The sequence below is a fragment of the Indicator indicator genome, unplaced genomic scaffold (genome assembly GCF_027791375.1).
Source record: "Indicator indicator isolate 239-I01 unplaced genomic scaffold, UM_Iind_1.1 iindUn_scaffold_61, whole genome shotgun sequence".
Classification (NCBI taxonomy): Eukaryota; Metazoa; Chordata; class Aves; order Piciformes; family Indicatoridae; genus Indicator; species Indicator indicator.
Window position 1 is genome coordinate 60,005 of NW_026539192.1, and position 14,265 is coordinate 74,269.

At 56.4% G+C, this 14,265-nt stretch overlaps 1 protein-coding gene across 1 annotated transcript; it reads left to right on the plus strand.

The window, feature by feature from the left end:
• Positions 1 to 346: 346 nt before the first annotated feature.
• LOC128980068 (keratin, type II cytoskeletal cochleal-like) lies at positions 347 to 5,546 on the plus strand. The gene is made up of 9 exons (XM_054398507.1): positions 347 to 844; positions 2,447 to 2,661; positions 2,846 to 2,906; positions 3,073 to 3,168; positions 3,334 to 3,498; positions 3,627 to 3,752; positions 3,968 to 4,188; positions 4,635 to 4,669; positions 5,278 to 5,546. The coding sequence occupies exons 1-9, from the start codon at positions 347 to 349 to the stop codon at positions 5,544 to 5,546; spliced, it is 1,686 nt and encodes a 561-aa protein (XP_054254482.1).
• Positions 5,547 to 14,265: the final 8,719 nt, after the last annotated feature.

Below are 14,265 nucleotides of genomic sequence, written 5' to 3' on the forward strand. Positions count from 1 at the left end.
CCCACCTCCAGCAGCAGATAAAAGGGAATGCCTGAAGCTGTGGGGCTAGAGAAGACTCTGCACACTTCTCTCCCTCAGCAGAGCAGCTCTGTTGGGCTTCTCTGCTCTCCTCAACTCAGCTTGAGATCCCTACCCTCCTCAGCTCAACTCAGCTTGGGCTTCGTGCTCTCCTCAACTCAGCTTGGGCTTCCTGCCTTCCTCAGCTCAACTCAGCTCAACTCAACTCAACTCAACTCAACTCAACTCAACTCAACTCAACTCAGCTCAACTCCCAACTCAACTCCACTCTCAACTCAGCTCAACTGAAGCTTCCTGCCCTCCCCAGCTCAGCTCAGAAGCCACAGCCATGTCTCGGCAGTCCATCTGCAGAAGCTTTGGTGGAGGAAGCAGAAGGGGATTCAGCTCTTGCTCTGCTGTTGGCTTTGGAGGAAGTGGGGGCAGAAGCAGGATCAGCTACAGCTCCTTCTCCACCTCCAGGGGAGCTGGAGGCAGTGGACACTGTGGAGGTTTCAGCAGCAGGAGCCTCCACAACCTGGGCGCCAGCGGCAGGATTTCCATAGGTGGCTCCTACGGATACGGCTGCAGGGTTGGAGGCTTTGGTGGAGGCTATGGAGGGGGATTTGGCAGCATCGGAGGAGGAGTCATTGGGGGAGGAATAGGCACCTTTGGTGGTCCTGTGAGAGGTGGGCCTGGGTTCCCTGGAGGCATCCAGCCGGTGCAGGTGGACCCAACCCTCCTGCGGCCTGTCCACGTCGACATCGATCCTCAGATCCAGCAAGTGAAGTGCCAGGAGAAGGAACAGATCAAGACCCTCAACAACCAGTTTGCCTCTTTCATTGACAAGGTGAGAGGCTGCAGCTCTGCTGCCTTGGCTGGGGGGACTCTGAGAGACTAAGGTTGGACTAGAGGACCTTCAGAGGTCCCTTCCAACCCAAGGCATTCCATGAATCTTAGCTGGGGATGTCCATGGTCACTGCAGGGAGGTTGGACTAAAGGACCTTCAGAGGTCCCTTCCAACCCAATGCAGTCTGTGGATCTTAGCTGGGGATGTCCATGGTCACTGCAGGAGGGTTGGACTAGAGGATCTTCAGAGGTCTGTTCCAGCCCAAGGCAGTCTGTGGATCTTAGCTGGGGATGTCCATGGTCCCTGCAGGGAGGTTGGACTAAAGGACCTTCAGAGGTCCCTTCCAACCCAAGGCATTCCATGAATCTTAGCTGGGGATGTCCATGGTCACTGCAGGGAGGTTGGACTAGAGGACCTTCAGAGGCCCCTTCCAACCCAAGGCATTCTATGACTCTATGAACTTCCCTGTGCTGTGGAGAGGACAATCTTCTCCTTCTCAGCTCAGCACTGGAAGAATGCTGGTGGTGTTTTCATGGAGTCCTCCTGGGGAAATGAGGACATTGGGCACCCCAGAGAAACCAGAGGACTTTCTCTAGGTGTGGTCAAGCCAAATTCTTCCTTGGGTTTCTCTCCAATCTTCTCTGTGTGTGGCCAGGCCAAAGCCACCACGAAGTGCTCAGCCACCATGAGAGGTGCTCTTAGGTCTTAAATTACTTCTCAAGGAGCTTAGGAATGTAGAAATGAGCTTCCAGTTGATGCCTGACTGCTCCTTATCTCTGCTCTGGGGTGGATGAGTGTTCCTCAGGCTAGGAGACACTGGTTGAGGATGGGCTCCATGGGTTTCATAACCTGTGGCTGTGTATCTGATAAGGGACTGGGAGCTGTGGGGTTTCATCCACTGGGAGATAAAAGAGGAGATCTGATGCTCCTGCAGGAGAACGTGGGGCGAAGCTCACAGCTGGAGATGGCAACGATCTGGAGACCTGGGATGAGAAGATTCCAATGGATAAGAAACAAAAGGGCAGAAATGTAGGAGGGGAAAAGAGGAACTCAAGGAGAAGCAGGAAAAGAAGAGAAAGAAGGGAGGGATCTTCCTCTTGAAAAAGTGGCTTTCAGCTAGACATGGTCCTGAGGGCCTTTGGGCAAGGATTCCCTTGGGCTCCCAAGGGAGCAGCAACTTTGAGGAGCACAAATCTCTGTGAGGGTCACAGAGCTCTTGGAGGAGCACAACTGTGAGGGTCACAAAGCTCTTGGAGGAGCACAACTGTGAGGGTCACAAAGCTCTTGGAGGAGCACAATTGTGAGGGTCACAAAGCTCTTGGAGGAGCACAACTGTGAGGGTCACAAAGCTCTTGGAGGAGCACAATTGTGAGGGTCACAGAGCAGAGGCTCCCCAGGGAGGTTGTGGAGTCTCCTTCCATGGAGACTTTCAAGCCCTGCCTGGATGTGTTCCTGTGTGACCTGTGCTGGATTCTATGGTCCTGCTCTGGCAGGGGGGTTGGACTTGAGGATCTCCAGAGGTCCCTTCCAGCCCCTACCACCTTGTGAGCTGTGATCCTCTCCACGGGTGAGTATCTCACACATCCCCTTGCTGGCTTTCAGGTTCGCTTCCTGGAGCAACAGAACAAGGTCCTCTCCACCAAGTGGGAGCTCCTCCAACAGCAAGGACCTTCAGGGCCCAGGAAGAACCTGGATACCATCTTTGAAAACTACATCCAAGGGCTGAGGAGGAGGCTGGAGGGGCTGCTGGGACAGAGGAGCCAGCTGGAGTCGGAGCTGCAGAGCATGCGGCAGTACGTGGAGGAGTACAAGAGCAAGTGAGTGCCTGGCAGAGGAAGGCAGGAGGGAACCCCCAGGCAGGAGAGCTGAGCCAGCCTGGAGGCTGCCACATGATCCTCCTTCTGCAGACAGGGGACTGAGGGGGTCCTGGAAGCAAGAGGCTTCCAGTGGCTGGCTGCTGAGTGGTGCAAGGGTCTCATCCTGCCTTGTTCCCTCCAACAGGTACGAAGAAGAAATCAACAGGCGCACAGCAGCCGAGAACGAGTTTGTGGTGCTGAAGAAGGTGAGTCAGGGAGGCAGCAGGAGAGAGGGAGTGTGGTGGGACAGGCTGCAGAGACCTTGCAAGGAGCCATAGCCCAAGCTAGGCAGCTTCCAACGAGGCACTGGCTGCCAGCAGCTGTCCTGTGTTGGGTGGAAGCAGTTCTCTATCTGTGTGATCTCTCCTGTAGGATGTGGACTGTGCCTACATGAGTAAGGTAGAGCTGGAAGCCAAGGTGGGAGCCCTGACTGATGAGATCAACTTCCTGAGGTGCATCTATGAGGAGGTAAGAGCTGTCCCTTCCCCTGGGCTGGCTGCAGTCACGAGGAGGTGTGGGGTGGCCAAAGACACTGAGGGTGGAGTGGTCAACCAGCTGAGTTTGGGCAGTTTAGGCCTCCTGGTCGTTTCTCTGCTCCTTGGATGGCCAAGTTGCCTCATTTCTTGGTTGCAGGAGCTGGCTCAGATGCAGACCATCAGCAGAGACCTGTCTGTGGTGGTGTCCATGGACAACAACCGACACCTGGACCTGGACAGCATCATCGAGGAGGTCAGGAGGCAGTACGAGCAGATAGCTCAGAACAGCAGAGCTGAGGCTGAGGCTTGGTACCAGAGCAGGGTGAGTCGTGGAGTGCTCAGAGCACCTGGGACACTCTCTGCTGGATGCTGAGGCCCTTGTGACAGAGGGCACCACCCGGGGTCTGGGTAGGCTGTGACTGATGGGAGGCTTTGTCTCCCTGGGCTCAGTATGAAGAGCTGCAGAGCACAGCTGGCAGGCATGGGGACAGCCTCCGCAACACCAAGATCGAGATCCAGGAGCTGACCAGGAACGTCCAGAGGCTGAGGGCTGAGATTGAGAACGTCAAGAAGCAGGTAGGGCTCCCTCAGCACCTCCTGGGGTGCTGGCAGAGGCTGGCTGAGCTCTGAGCTGGCTGAGCTGCAAAGGGCAAAGCAGGCATTGAAAGGGAGGTCCTTTGGAGGAGCCTGCTGCAGCCTTCAGGTTCCTCCATCAGGAGCTGGTGGCCTGAGGGCTGCTGCAGTGCAGGCTGTGCAGGAGGCAGCTGAGAACCTCCTTTCCCTTCTCTCAGAATCATCAGCTGCAGTCAGCCATTGCTGAGGCTGAGGAGCGTGGGGAGATGGCCCTGAAGGATGCCAGGAGGAAGCTGGAGGAGCTGGAATGTGCCCTGAGCAAAGACAAGGAGGAGCTGGCTCGCCTGCTGAAGGAGTACCAGGAGCTGCTGAACATCAAGATTGCTCTGGATGTTGAGATTGCCATGTACAGGAAGCTGCTGGAGGGAGAGGAGAACAGGTGAGAGCTTCTGAGGCAGCTTGGAGGAGGGAAGGTAGAAAGTGATCTGTGCTTGGAGAGGGCAGCACTGCTCCTGGCCCCTGTGGGACTCAGTTCTGGGCTGGTTCCTGAGGTGTGGGGCAAAGCTGCTTCCTCACCTCCAGTCTAAACCTCCCCTCCTCAAGCTGCACTTGATGGTCTCAAAGGTCTCTTCCAACCTTCTTGCTTCCCTTCTTTGGGTGTAGGCTGAGGTTTAATCACCTCTCACAACTCATTTAAGGTTGGAATTTGATTTATTTCAATTTTCCCCTCATGTTTTAAGACCAAACTAGACCCAAGCTCCCCACAGAGAATATTTCCTGTGGCTGAGGTTGGTGGGAAATGAAGGGAGAAGTTGGGAAGCCTCCTGGAGCTTTGTTGCTTCTGCTGCTGTTGGACTCACATTTTTTGTTCCCTTACCTGCACAGGCTCTGTGGAGACAACCCCTCCAATGTCAATGTCTGTAAGTATCTGGAGATCATGGAGTCCTGGAAGGGGTTGGGTTGGAAGGGAGCTCAAAGCTCAGCCAGCTCCAAGCCCCTGCCATGCCCAGGGACACCTCCCACCAGCCCAGCTTGCTCAGGGCCTCATCCAGCATGGCCTGGAACATCTACAGGGAGGAGACAGCCACAGCCTCCCTGGGCAACCTGTGCCAGGCTCTCCCCAGCCTCACCCTCAACAATTTCTTCCTCCTCTCCCCTCTCCATCTCCCCTCTCCCAGCTCCAATCCATCCCCCCTCATCCTGCCACTCCCAGCCCTTGTCCCAAGTCCCTCCACAGCTCTCCTGGAGCCTCTTCAGCTCCTGCAAGCTGCTCTGAGCTCTCCTTGGAGCTTTCCCTTCTCCAGGCTCCACAGCCCCAACTCTCCCAGCCTGGCCCCACAGGGGAGGTTCTGCAGCCTCTGATCCTCTTGCTGGCCTCCTCTGGAGCCTCTCCAGCAGCTCCTTCCTACACTGGGAGCCCCAGAGCTGGAGGTAGTTCTCCTGCCCTGCAGAATGGCTTCTCCCCTGGGCTTGCTGAGGGTTCCCAGGCTGTTTCTTGGTGTGCTCTGAGTCTGTCCCTCTCTTGCAGCTGTGGTAGGCAGAACAACCATCGCTGGAGGCAGAGCTGGAGGCTTCGGAGCCTGCAGCGGCGCGGGAGGAGGAGTGTGCACGGTTGGAGGAGGAAGCCTCCTGGGGGGCAGCTGTGGTGTGGGAGGAGGAATCCTCAGTGGTGGCTTCTCCTCTGGGAGTGGAAGAGTTTGCAGCTCTGGTGGCAACTTTGTCTCAGGGGGTGGCTCCTCCTCCGTGCGCAGATGTGTGACCACCACCACCGTCAAGTCCTCAGGTGTGAAGTACTGAGCCTTGAGCTCAGCCCCTCCGAGGGAAGAGACATCTTCTCCCTTCTCCAGCCAGCAGCACAGCCTCTGCCACCCTCAGCCAGCAACCAGCAAGGGAAAGAACTCTTCCCCAGAGCTCACAACCTCCTCACAATGTAGAATCATTAAGGTTGGAGAAGACCTCCAAGGTCATCAAATCCAACCATCAACCCAACACCACCATGGCCACCAAACCTTGTCCTGAAAATCCATGGCTCATCTAAGGTTGGAGAAGACTTCCAAGATCCTCCAGTCCAACCATCAACCCAACACCACCATGGCCACCAAACCATGTCCACAAGAGCCATGGCTCAACTAAGGTTGGAGAAGACTTCCAAGGTCATCAAATCCAACCATCAACCCAACACCACCATGGCCACTAAACCATGTCCTGAAGAGCCATGGCTCAACTAAGGTTGGAGAAGACCTCCAAGGTCATCAAATCCAACCATCAACCCAACACCACCATGGCCACCAAGCCATGTCCACAAGTGCCATGGTTCATCATCTTGGACCAGTACCCAGCAAGGCAATAAACTCTTCCCCAGAGCTCAGAACCTCCTTACACCACAGTTGGAGAAGATCTCAAAGAGCATTGAGTCCAGCCATGAACCCAACACCACCATGGGCACTAAACCACATCCCAAAGTGCCACAAGTCAGCATCCTGCCCAAGAGGAGAGCTCCTGAGGCAGGACCTGGCTCCTCTCTGAGCTCCATCAGTCTCCAGGGATGAAAGGAGAGCTCCTGAGGCAGGACATGGCTCCTCTCTGAGCTCCATCAGTCTCCAGGGATGAAAGGAGAGCTCCTGAGGCAGAACCTGGCTCCTCTCTGAGCTCCATCAGTCTCCAGGGATGAAAGATCTCCCTTGTGGGTACAGAGCTCATCTGAGGACCTCTGTGCTGAGCTTCTTGCTGCTGTGCTGGCTGAGGAGGAGCTTGTGCAGCTCTGCTCTTCCCCTGCACTATTGAAGGTCTCTTTTTCAGTGGCCACATTCCCCCCTTTGCACCTTCTCCATGTCCTGCATGTCACCCACAAGCTTGGCTGCAGCTCTAGCTGCAGGGAGTTCCTGCAGAGGCAGAAGGGAGGTGCCAGCAGCTGGCAGGCAGGGTTAGGAGTGAGGCTGAGGTCTCTGGAGATGTCCACCTTCCCCTGGTGGAGTCATTTGGCAGCTTTAATATTTTTATGGATTCCTTTCCCTCTTCTCCTTCCCCCCTGACCTGTGCATGGCCTTACTGCAACCCTTCTGCTGCACCAACCCTGCTGCATGGTTGCTTGCTGCCAGCATCCCTTTCCTCCAGGTTCTTTCATTGCCAATAAACTGCAGAGAGATGAAAAGATTCCCTTGGTGTCCTCTTCTCACTTAATGGTCCCTGGGGGAGGGAAAAATCACAGAATTGTCCAGGCTGGAAGGGACCTCAAGGCTCAGCCAGTTCCAACCCCCCTGCCATGCCCAGGGACACCTCACCCCACAGCAGGTTGCTCACAGCCACCTCCAGCCTGGCCTTGAACACCTCCAGGGATGAGGCTTCCACCACCACCTCCCTGGGCAGCCTGTGCCAGGCTCTCACCACCCTCCTGGGGAAGAACTTCTTCCTAACATCCAATCTGGAAAGATCTTTTGTTCTCCAGTGCTCATCTCCTCTGGTGCTGTGGTGGTTTAAGCTTTCCTGGAGCCCCAAAGATCAAATGGAAGAGATTTAGGTTGCCTCCCCTCTCCCTTTTTTCCCAGGCAGGAGAAAAGAGAGGTTGAAAACATGAAAGCAAACAGCCTGGAATCGATCTGGAAGCAGAAAAGGGAAGTTTAACAAAATACAAAAGGCATTGGGGTCAAAGGAATGTTACAAAGGTCTAAGGGAAAATAAAAATCTCTACAAAGCCCAGGCCCAGCTGGCAAAGGATTCCCTGGCTGCAAGTGTGGATTCCCTTTGGATGCAGTCCTTAGGAGTCTGGAGCAGCCTGGAGCAGGCCTCAGCACGTGGCTGCAGCAGCAGCAGCAGCAAGAGGTCTGCTGGGCAAGGGAGGGGCAGGAGCAAGAGAGAGAGGCAGGAGATGGCTCCCCTGAAAATGCTGTGGCCAGGAAGTGGGAATGGGATAGGCTCTGAGCCAGGGACCCCTCCCCCTGGGAGAGAGGACCAAGGCTCTGCCCACCTGGCTCAGCTGGGGGCTGGGTGCTTCCCAGCCTACCCCCTCCTGGGCTGGGTGTAACCTGGCACAGGAGCAAAGCACTGAGCACTGTGCACTGCCCAGCTGAGGAGGAAGAAGAGGGAGGTGAGGAGGAAGGAGATGGAGGTGTGGAGGAAGGAGATGGAAGTGAGGAGGAAGGAGACAGAGGTGAGGAGGAAGGAGACGGAGGTGAGGAGGAAGGACATGGAGGTGTGGAGGAAAGAGATGGAGGTGAGGAGGAAGAAGACGGAGGTGAGGAGGAAGGAGATGGAGGTGAGGAGGAAGAAGATGGAGGTGAGGAGGAAGAAGATGGAGGTGAGGAGGAAGAAGATAGAGGTGAGGAGGAAGAAGATGGTCCTTCTCTCTTTTAGAAGCTGCCACCTTGCTCCTCAGCAGTTGTTTCCTCACCTCTCTGGTGGGAGAAGCATGGCTGTGAGGAGGAGGAGGAAAGAGGCTGTGGCAGTGGCAAGCTGGTGGCCAGGAGGTGAGGGAATCAGTGAGGGAATCACTCTCAAGCCAAACACAGCAGGGTGAGGAGTCCTGCCCCCAGCTGCTGGGCACCTCAGGGGCAAGGCAGGGCCTCCAGCAGGGACCCCATGGCTGGGACGTGGCAATGAATGGCAGCAGCTGATGCATGGTGGTTTGACCATGGTGGTCTGAACATGGCCATGGGGAGGTCTGAGCAGGGATGTTGGGATGTGGTGGTTGGACTGGGGTGGTTTGACCACTGCCAACGGGATGTGGCAGCTTGGATGTGGTCCTTGGGAGGTGGCAGCTAGACTGGGATGGTTTGACCACTGCCAATGGGATGAGGCAGCTTGATGGTGGCCAATGGGATGTGGCAGCTTGATGGTGGCCAGTGGGATGAGGCAGTTTGGATGTGGTGGTTGGGATGTGGCAGCCTGAAGGTGGCCAATGGGCTATGATGGTTGTTGGGTGTGGAAGTTGGACTGGGATGGTTTGACCACTGCCAATGGGATGAGGCAGCTTGATGGTGACCAATGGGATGAGGCAGCTTGATGGTGGCCATTGGGATGAGGCAGCTTGATGGTGGCCAATGGGATGAGGCAGCTTGATGGTGGCCAATGGGATGAGGCAGCTTGATGGTGGCCAGTGGGATGTGGCAGCTTGATGGTGGCCAATGGGATGTGGCAGCTTGATGGTGGCCAGTGGGATGAGGCAGTTTGGATGTGGTGGTTGGGATGTGGCAGCCTGAAGGTGGCCAATGGGCTATGATGGTTGTTGGGTGTGGAAGTTGGACTGGGATGGTTTGACCACTGCCAATGGGATGAGGCAGCTTGATGGTGACCAATGGGATGAGGCAGCTTGATGGTGACCAATGGGATGAGGCAGCTTGATGGTGGCCAGTGGGATGTGGCAGCTTGATGGTGGCCAATGGGATGAGGCAGTTTGATGGTGGCCATTTGGATAAGGCAGCTTGATGGTGGCCAGTGGGATGTGGCAGCTTGATGGTGGCCAGTGGGATGTGGCAGCTTGATGGTGGCCAGTGGGATGTGGCAGTTTGGATGTGGTGGTTGGGAGGTGGCAGCTGGTCTGTGGCAGTTCAAAGGTGGGGATGTGACAGTTTGGTGGCCATTGGGATGTGACAGTTTGGTGGTGGCCCATGGAATGTGGCAGTTTGGATGTGGTGGTTGGGATGTGGCAGCCTGAAGGTGGCCAATGGGCTATGGTGGTTTGGGTGTGGAAGTTGGATTGGGATGGTTTGACTACTGCCAATGGGATGTGCCAGTTTGGAGGCGGTTGTTGGGATGTGACAGTTTGGTGGCCATTGGGATGTGACTGGTGGTGGTGGTTGGGATGTGGCAGCTGGACTGGGATGGTTTGACCACTGCCAATGGGATGTGGCAGCTTGGATGTGGTGGTTGGGATGTGGCAGCCTGAAGGTGGCCAATGGGATGAGGCAGTTTGGAGGTGGTGGTTGGGAGGTGGCAGCTGGACTGTGGCAGTTTGAAGGTGGTGACTGGGATGTGACAGTTTGGTGGCCATTGGGATGTGACTGGTGGTGGTGGTTGGGATGTGGCAGCTGGACTGGGATGGATTGACCACTGCCAATGGGATGTGGCAGTTTGGTGGTGGCCCATGGGATGTGGCATCTAGCAGCAGCCCTCAGCACAGCTCTCATCCCAAGAGCACACACAGCCAACCACCATCATCATCACCGCCACCACCACCATTACCATCACCACCCCATCACCATTACCATCACGACCACCACCACCATCACCACCACATCACCATTACCACCATCATCACCACCATTACCACCAGCCCCCCCATCACCATTACCATCACCACCCCATCACCATCACCACCACATCACCATTACCATCACCACCCCATCACCATTACCATCACCACCACCACCACCATCACCACCCCATCACCATTACCATCACCACCCCATCACCATCACCACCACATCACCATTACCATCAGCACCCCATCACCATTACCATCACCACCCCATCACCATTACCATCACCACCACCACCACCATCACCATCACCACCCCATCACCATTACCATCACCACCACCACCACCATTACCATCACCACCCCATCACCATTACCATCACCACCACCACCACATCACCATTACCACCCCCATCATCACCACCATTACCACCAGCCCCCCCATCACCATTACCATCACCACCCCATCACCATCACCACCACATCACCATTACCATCACCACCCCATCACCATTACCATCACCACCCCATCACCATTACCATCACCACCACCACCACCATCACCACCCCATCACCATTACCACCCCCATCATCACCACCATTACCACCAGCCCCCCCATCACCATTACCATCACCACCCCATCACCATCACCACCACATCACCATTACCACCCCCATCATCACCACCATTACCACCAGCCCCCCCATCACCATTACCATCACCACCCCATCACCATCACCACCACATCACCATTACCACCCCCATCATCAACACCATTACCACCAGCCCCCCCATCACCATTACCATCACCACCCCATCACCATTACCATCACCACCCCATCACCATTACCATCACCACCACCACCACCATCACCACCCCATCACCATTACCATCACCACCCCATCACCATTACCATCACCACCACCACCACCATCACCACCCCATCACCATTACCATCACCACCCCATCACCACCCCATCACCATTACCATCACCACCACCACCACATCACCATTACCACCCCCATCATCACCACCATTACCACCAGCCCCCCCATCACCATTACCATCACCACCCCATCACCATCACCCCTACCATGACCATCACCACCAGCACCATCACCATCAACACCACCATCACCATCAACACCACCATCAGCACCACCACCACCACCACCACCACCACGCAGTGGCTGACTCCTGGTGCTGCTTGGAGCTTCCACCTGGGTGTTCTGGAGCCCTGGCTGTGGGAGGCCAGCAGAAGCAGGGCTGCAGTGCTGAGGAGTGGCTGTGCTGCAGCCCTGGCTGGCAGGAGGGTGAGCAGCACCACCTGCCTGAGGAGCAGGGCTCTGACCTGGGCAGCAGCACCTCCTGCAGCAGTGCTGGGGAGGGCAGAAGCTGCAGGGTGGAGGCAAATGAGTCATGGAGAAAGGGCAGGGTGAAAGTATGAGGCAGGGCCCTAAAGCTGCTCTGAGAGCTGCAGCCTGGGCAGGCAGGACACTGCTCAGCCCTGCTCTGCACACCAGCTGATTGCAACCCAATTAACCTGATGGATGCTCCTCCAGCTTTGGGAGGAGCAAGCCCTGGACCTCTGTGTGAATCAACCCTGAGTGTGCCACAGCCTGAGCCTGGAGCTGCTGTGGCCTTGGTGTTTGTCAGCTGAGAGGTGGAAGTGGAGAGGGTGAGGGCAAGGGAGGGGATTCTGCCCCTCTGCTCTGCTCTGCTCTGCTGAGACCTCACCTGCAGCATTGCCTCCAGCTCAAGGAGGACCTGGAGCTGCTGGAGATGGTCCAGAGGAGGCCACCAAGCCGAGCAGAGGGCTGCAGAACCTCCCCTGTGTGGCCCAGCTGGGAGAGTTGGGGCTGTGGAGCTTTATGCTCTGGTTTGAACAAAGAAGGACATCTCTGATCCTGAAATGTAGAGGCTGGGATGGGGTAGAGCAAGAAGCCATCTGCCACTTCTTCATCCAGAGTCCAAACACAGGTACAGATGATCCAAAGCATCCCTGAGGGCCTCCTTGGGATGCTGGCAGAAGGGTGAAGATCTTCAGGGTGTTGAAAGCCAGGAAGCCACCACACAGGCTCCATCCTGCAGGAAACCACAGACCTTTTATGAGCTCCTGGAGCTTGTCCTGGAGAGGGGCCAGGCTGCCAGCTGGAGGTTCTCTTTCCCATCTGCTGTGCTCCTGCAGCTAATTGCTCAAGGGCTTCATGCTTGGCTGAGGGATGCCAGTGACCTGCTGGCCACACTGCCCTGCTTCTGCTGCATGGGCATGGAGATAGCTGCTGGCTCCAGGGTAAAACTAGACCTCTGGTGGCAGCTAAGGGACCTCCTGGCCTGAAGATGAGTGAATTGAGTCCTTGGTGTGACCAAGCCACAGTGTGGCTTCAGTGGGTTTTGGCAGAGCTGTTGGTGCTGCCCTGGTGAGACCACACCTGGAATGCTGTGTCCAGTTCTGGGCTCCCCAGCTGCAGAGGGCCAGGAAAGTGCTGGAGAGGGTGCAGAGGAGGCTGAGAAGCTGCTGAGGGGCCTGCAGCAGCTGTGTGAGGAGCAAAGGCTGAGAGCCCTGGGGCTGAGAGCCTGCAGAAGAGCAGCCCCAGAGGGGAGCTGAGCAATGCTCAGCAAGAGCTAAAGGAGCTGTGGGCAGGGGGCAAGAGGCTGGGGCTGGCATCTGCTGAGTGGTGCCCAGGGCCAGGCCAAGGGGCACAGAGTGGAGGCCAGGAGGAGCTCCAAAGTTGTTTGGGGTGAGGCTGCTGGAGGCCTGGAGCAGGCTGCCCAGAGAGGTTGTGGAGAGCTTCCAACCCCCCCTGGGCACTGTGCCCCTGGGCAAGCTGCTGGGGCAGGGTGGGGTTGTGCTGGGGGAGCTCCAGAGGTCCCTTCCAGCCCCTCCATGCTGGGATTCTGTTGTGAACACTGAGGGCAAAACAATGCAGCTGAAAAGTGGCTTCTACTGGTTTGGAAGTTCTGGGTTTCTACAGCAAAGGGCTTGTGGAGCTTTGCTCATGCAAGACCTGTCCCCAGGAGCCACCTGTGGGCTCTGCTCAGGTCCTTGAGCCCCTGCCAGTGCTGTCAGCTCAGTTCTGGCCTCAAAGGTTGCAGTTCAAGGTCAGATGGCAAATGTCTTCCCCCTGAGGTTGACCACTGAGTCTCCATCCCTCAGACCAAGCCACGAAGGGTTGTGAGCCCCAGCCTGGCACTGCCAGCCCCTCCAGCCACCAACTGCTTCAGGGCAAGACCACTGCTGGCTGCATGCTTGTGTGGCTCAGAGGACTCTTAGGTCCCAGCTGGTGGGACTCAGAGCACTGCTCCCTCCACCAAGCATTGCTGAGGTGGAACAGAAAGGAGACCTCAGCCCCAGCAAGGCCAAAATAGAAGTGGCTGAGCTCTGCAGAGCCCTTGGGGAGGTCTGAGAGGAGCTTGGCCATGAGCCAGATGAGTCTTAGGTCCCAGCTGCTGGGACTGCTCCTTCCACCTTACTGAGATGGAACAGAAAGGAGACCTCAGCCCCAGCAAGGCCAAAATCCAAGTGGCTGAGCTCTGCAGAGCCCTTGGTGGGGTCTGAGAGGAGTTTGGCCGTGGTTGGCTCAGAGGACTCTCAGGCCCCAGCTGGTAGGACTCTTCCTTCCACCTTACTGAGATGGAACAGAAAGGAGACCTCAGCCCAAGCAGAGCCCTTGGTGGGGCCTGAGAGGAGCTTGGCTGTGCTCTGAAGGAATGCCAGGACCTGCTGAGCATGAGGACAGCCCTGGGCATGCAGAAAGCTGCTGGAAGGAGAGGGCAGCAGGTAGGTGATGTCCATCAGCCAGCCTGGGCCAGGCTGTGAGTGATGCAATCAGGGGAGGGAAGGGAATGGGTGCAAAATGTTAGGAGCTTATTGGGGCTGGGATTAGAGCTGTGATGAGGTTTTAATTGGTGCTAATCACCTTTATGCTGGGAGGAGCTCAGAGGTTACCAAGATTGCTTCCCTTGGGTTGGTCACTGGGCAAATATGGAGAGGACTCTCCCACTTTGGAGCCCTGGTGGATAGGAGAGGGAGCAGCTGGTGAGCAGGGAAGGGGTTTTATGAGGGGCAGTGCTGTGCTGAGAGGAGGAGATGTTGTCTCCTGAGGGATAATTCCACCTCCTGTAGCCTGGAGACTGCTGTTGACACAGCTCAAAGCTCCTGAGCTCCATCCACACAGCTCCTGAGCTCCATCCAAATAGTTCCTGAGCTCCATCCACACAGTTCCTGAGCTCCATCCACACAGCTCCTGAGCTCCATCCACACAGCTCCTGAGCTCCATCCAAATAGTTCCTGAGCTCCATCCACACAGCTCCTGAGCT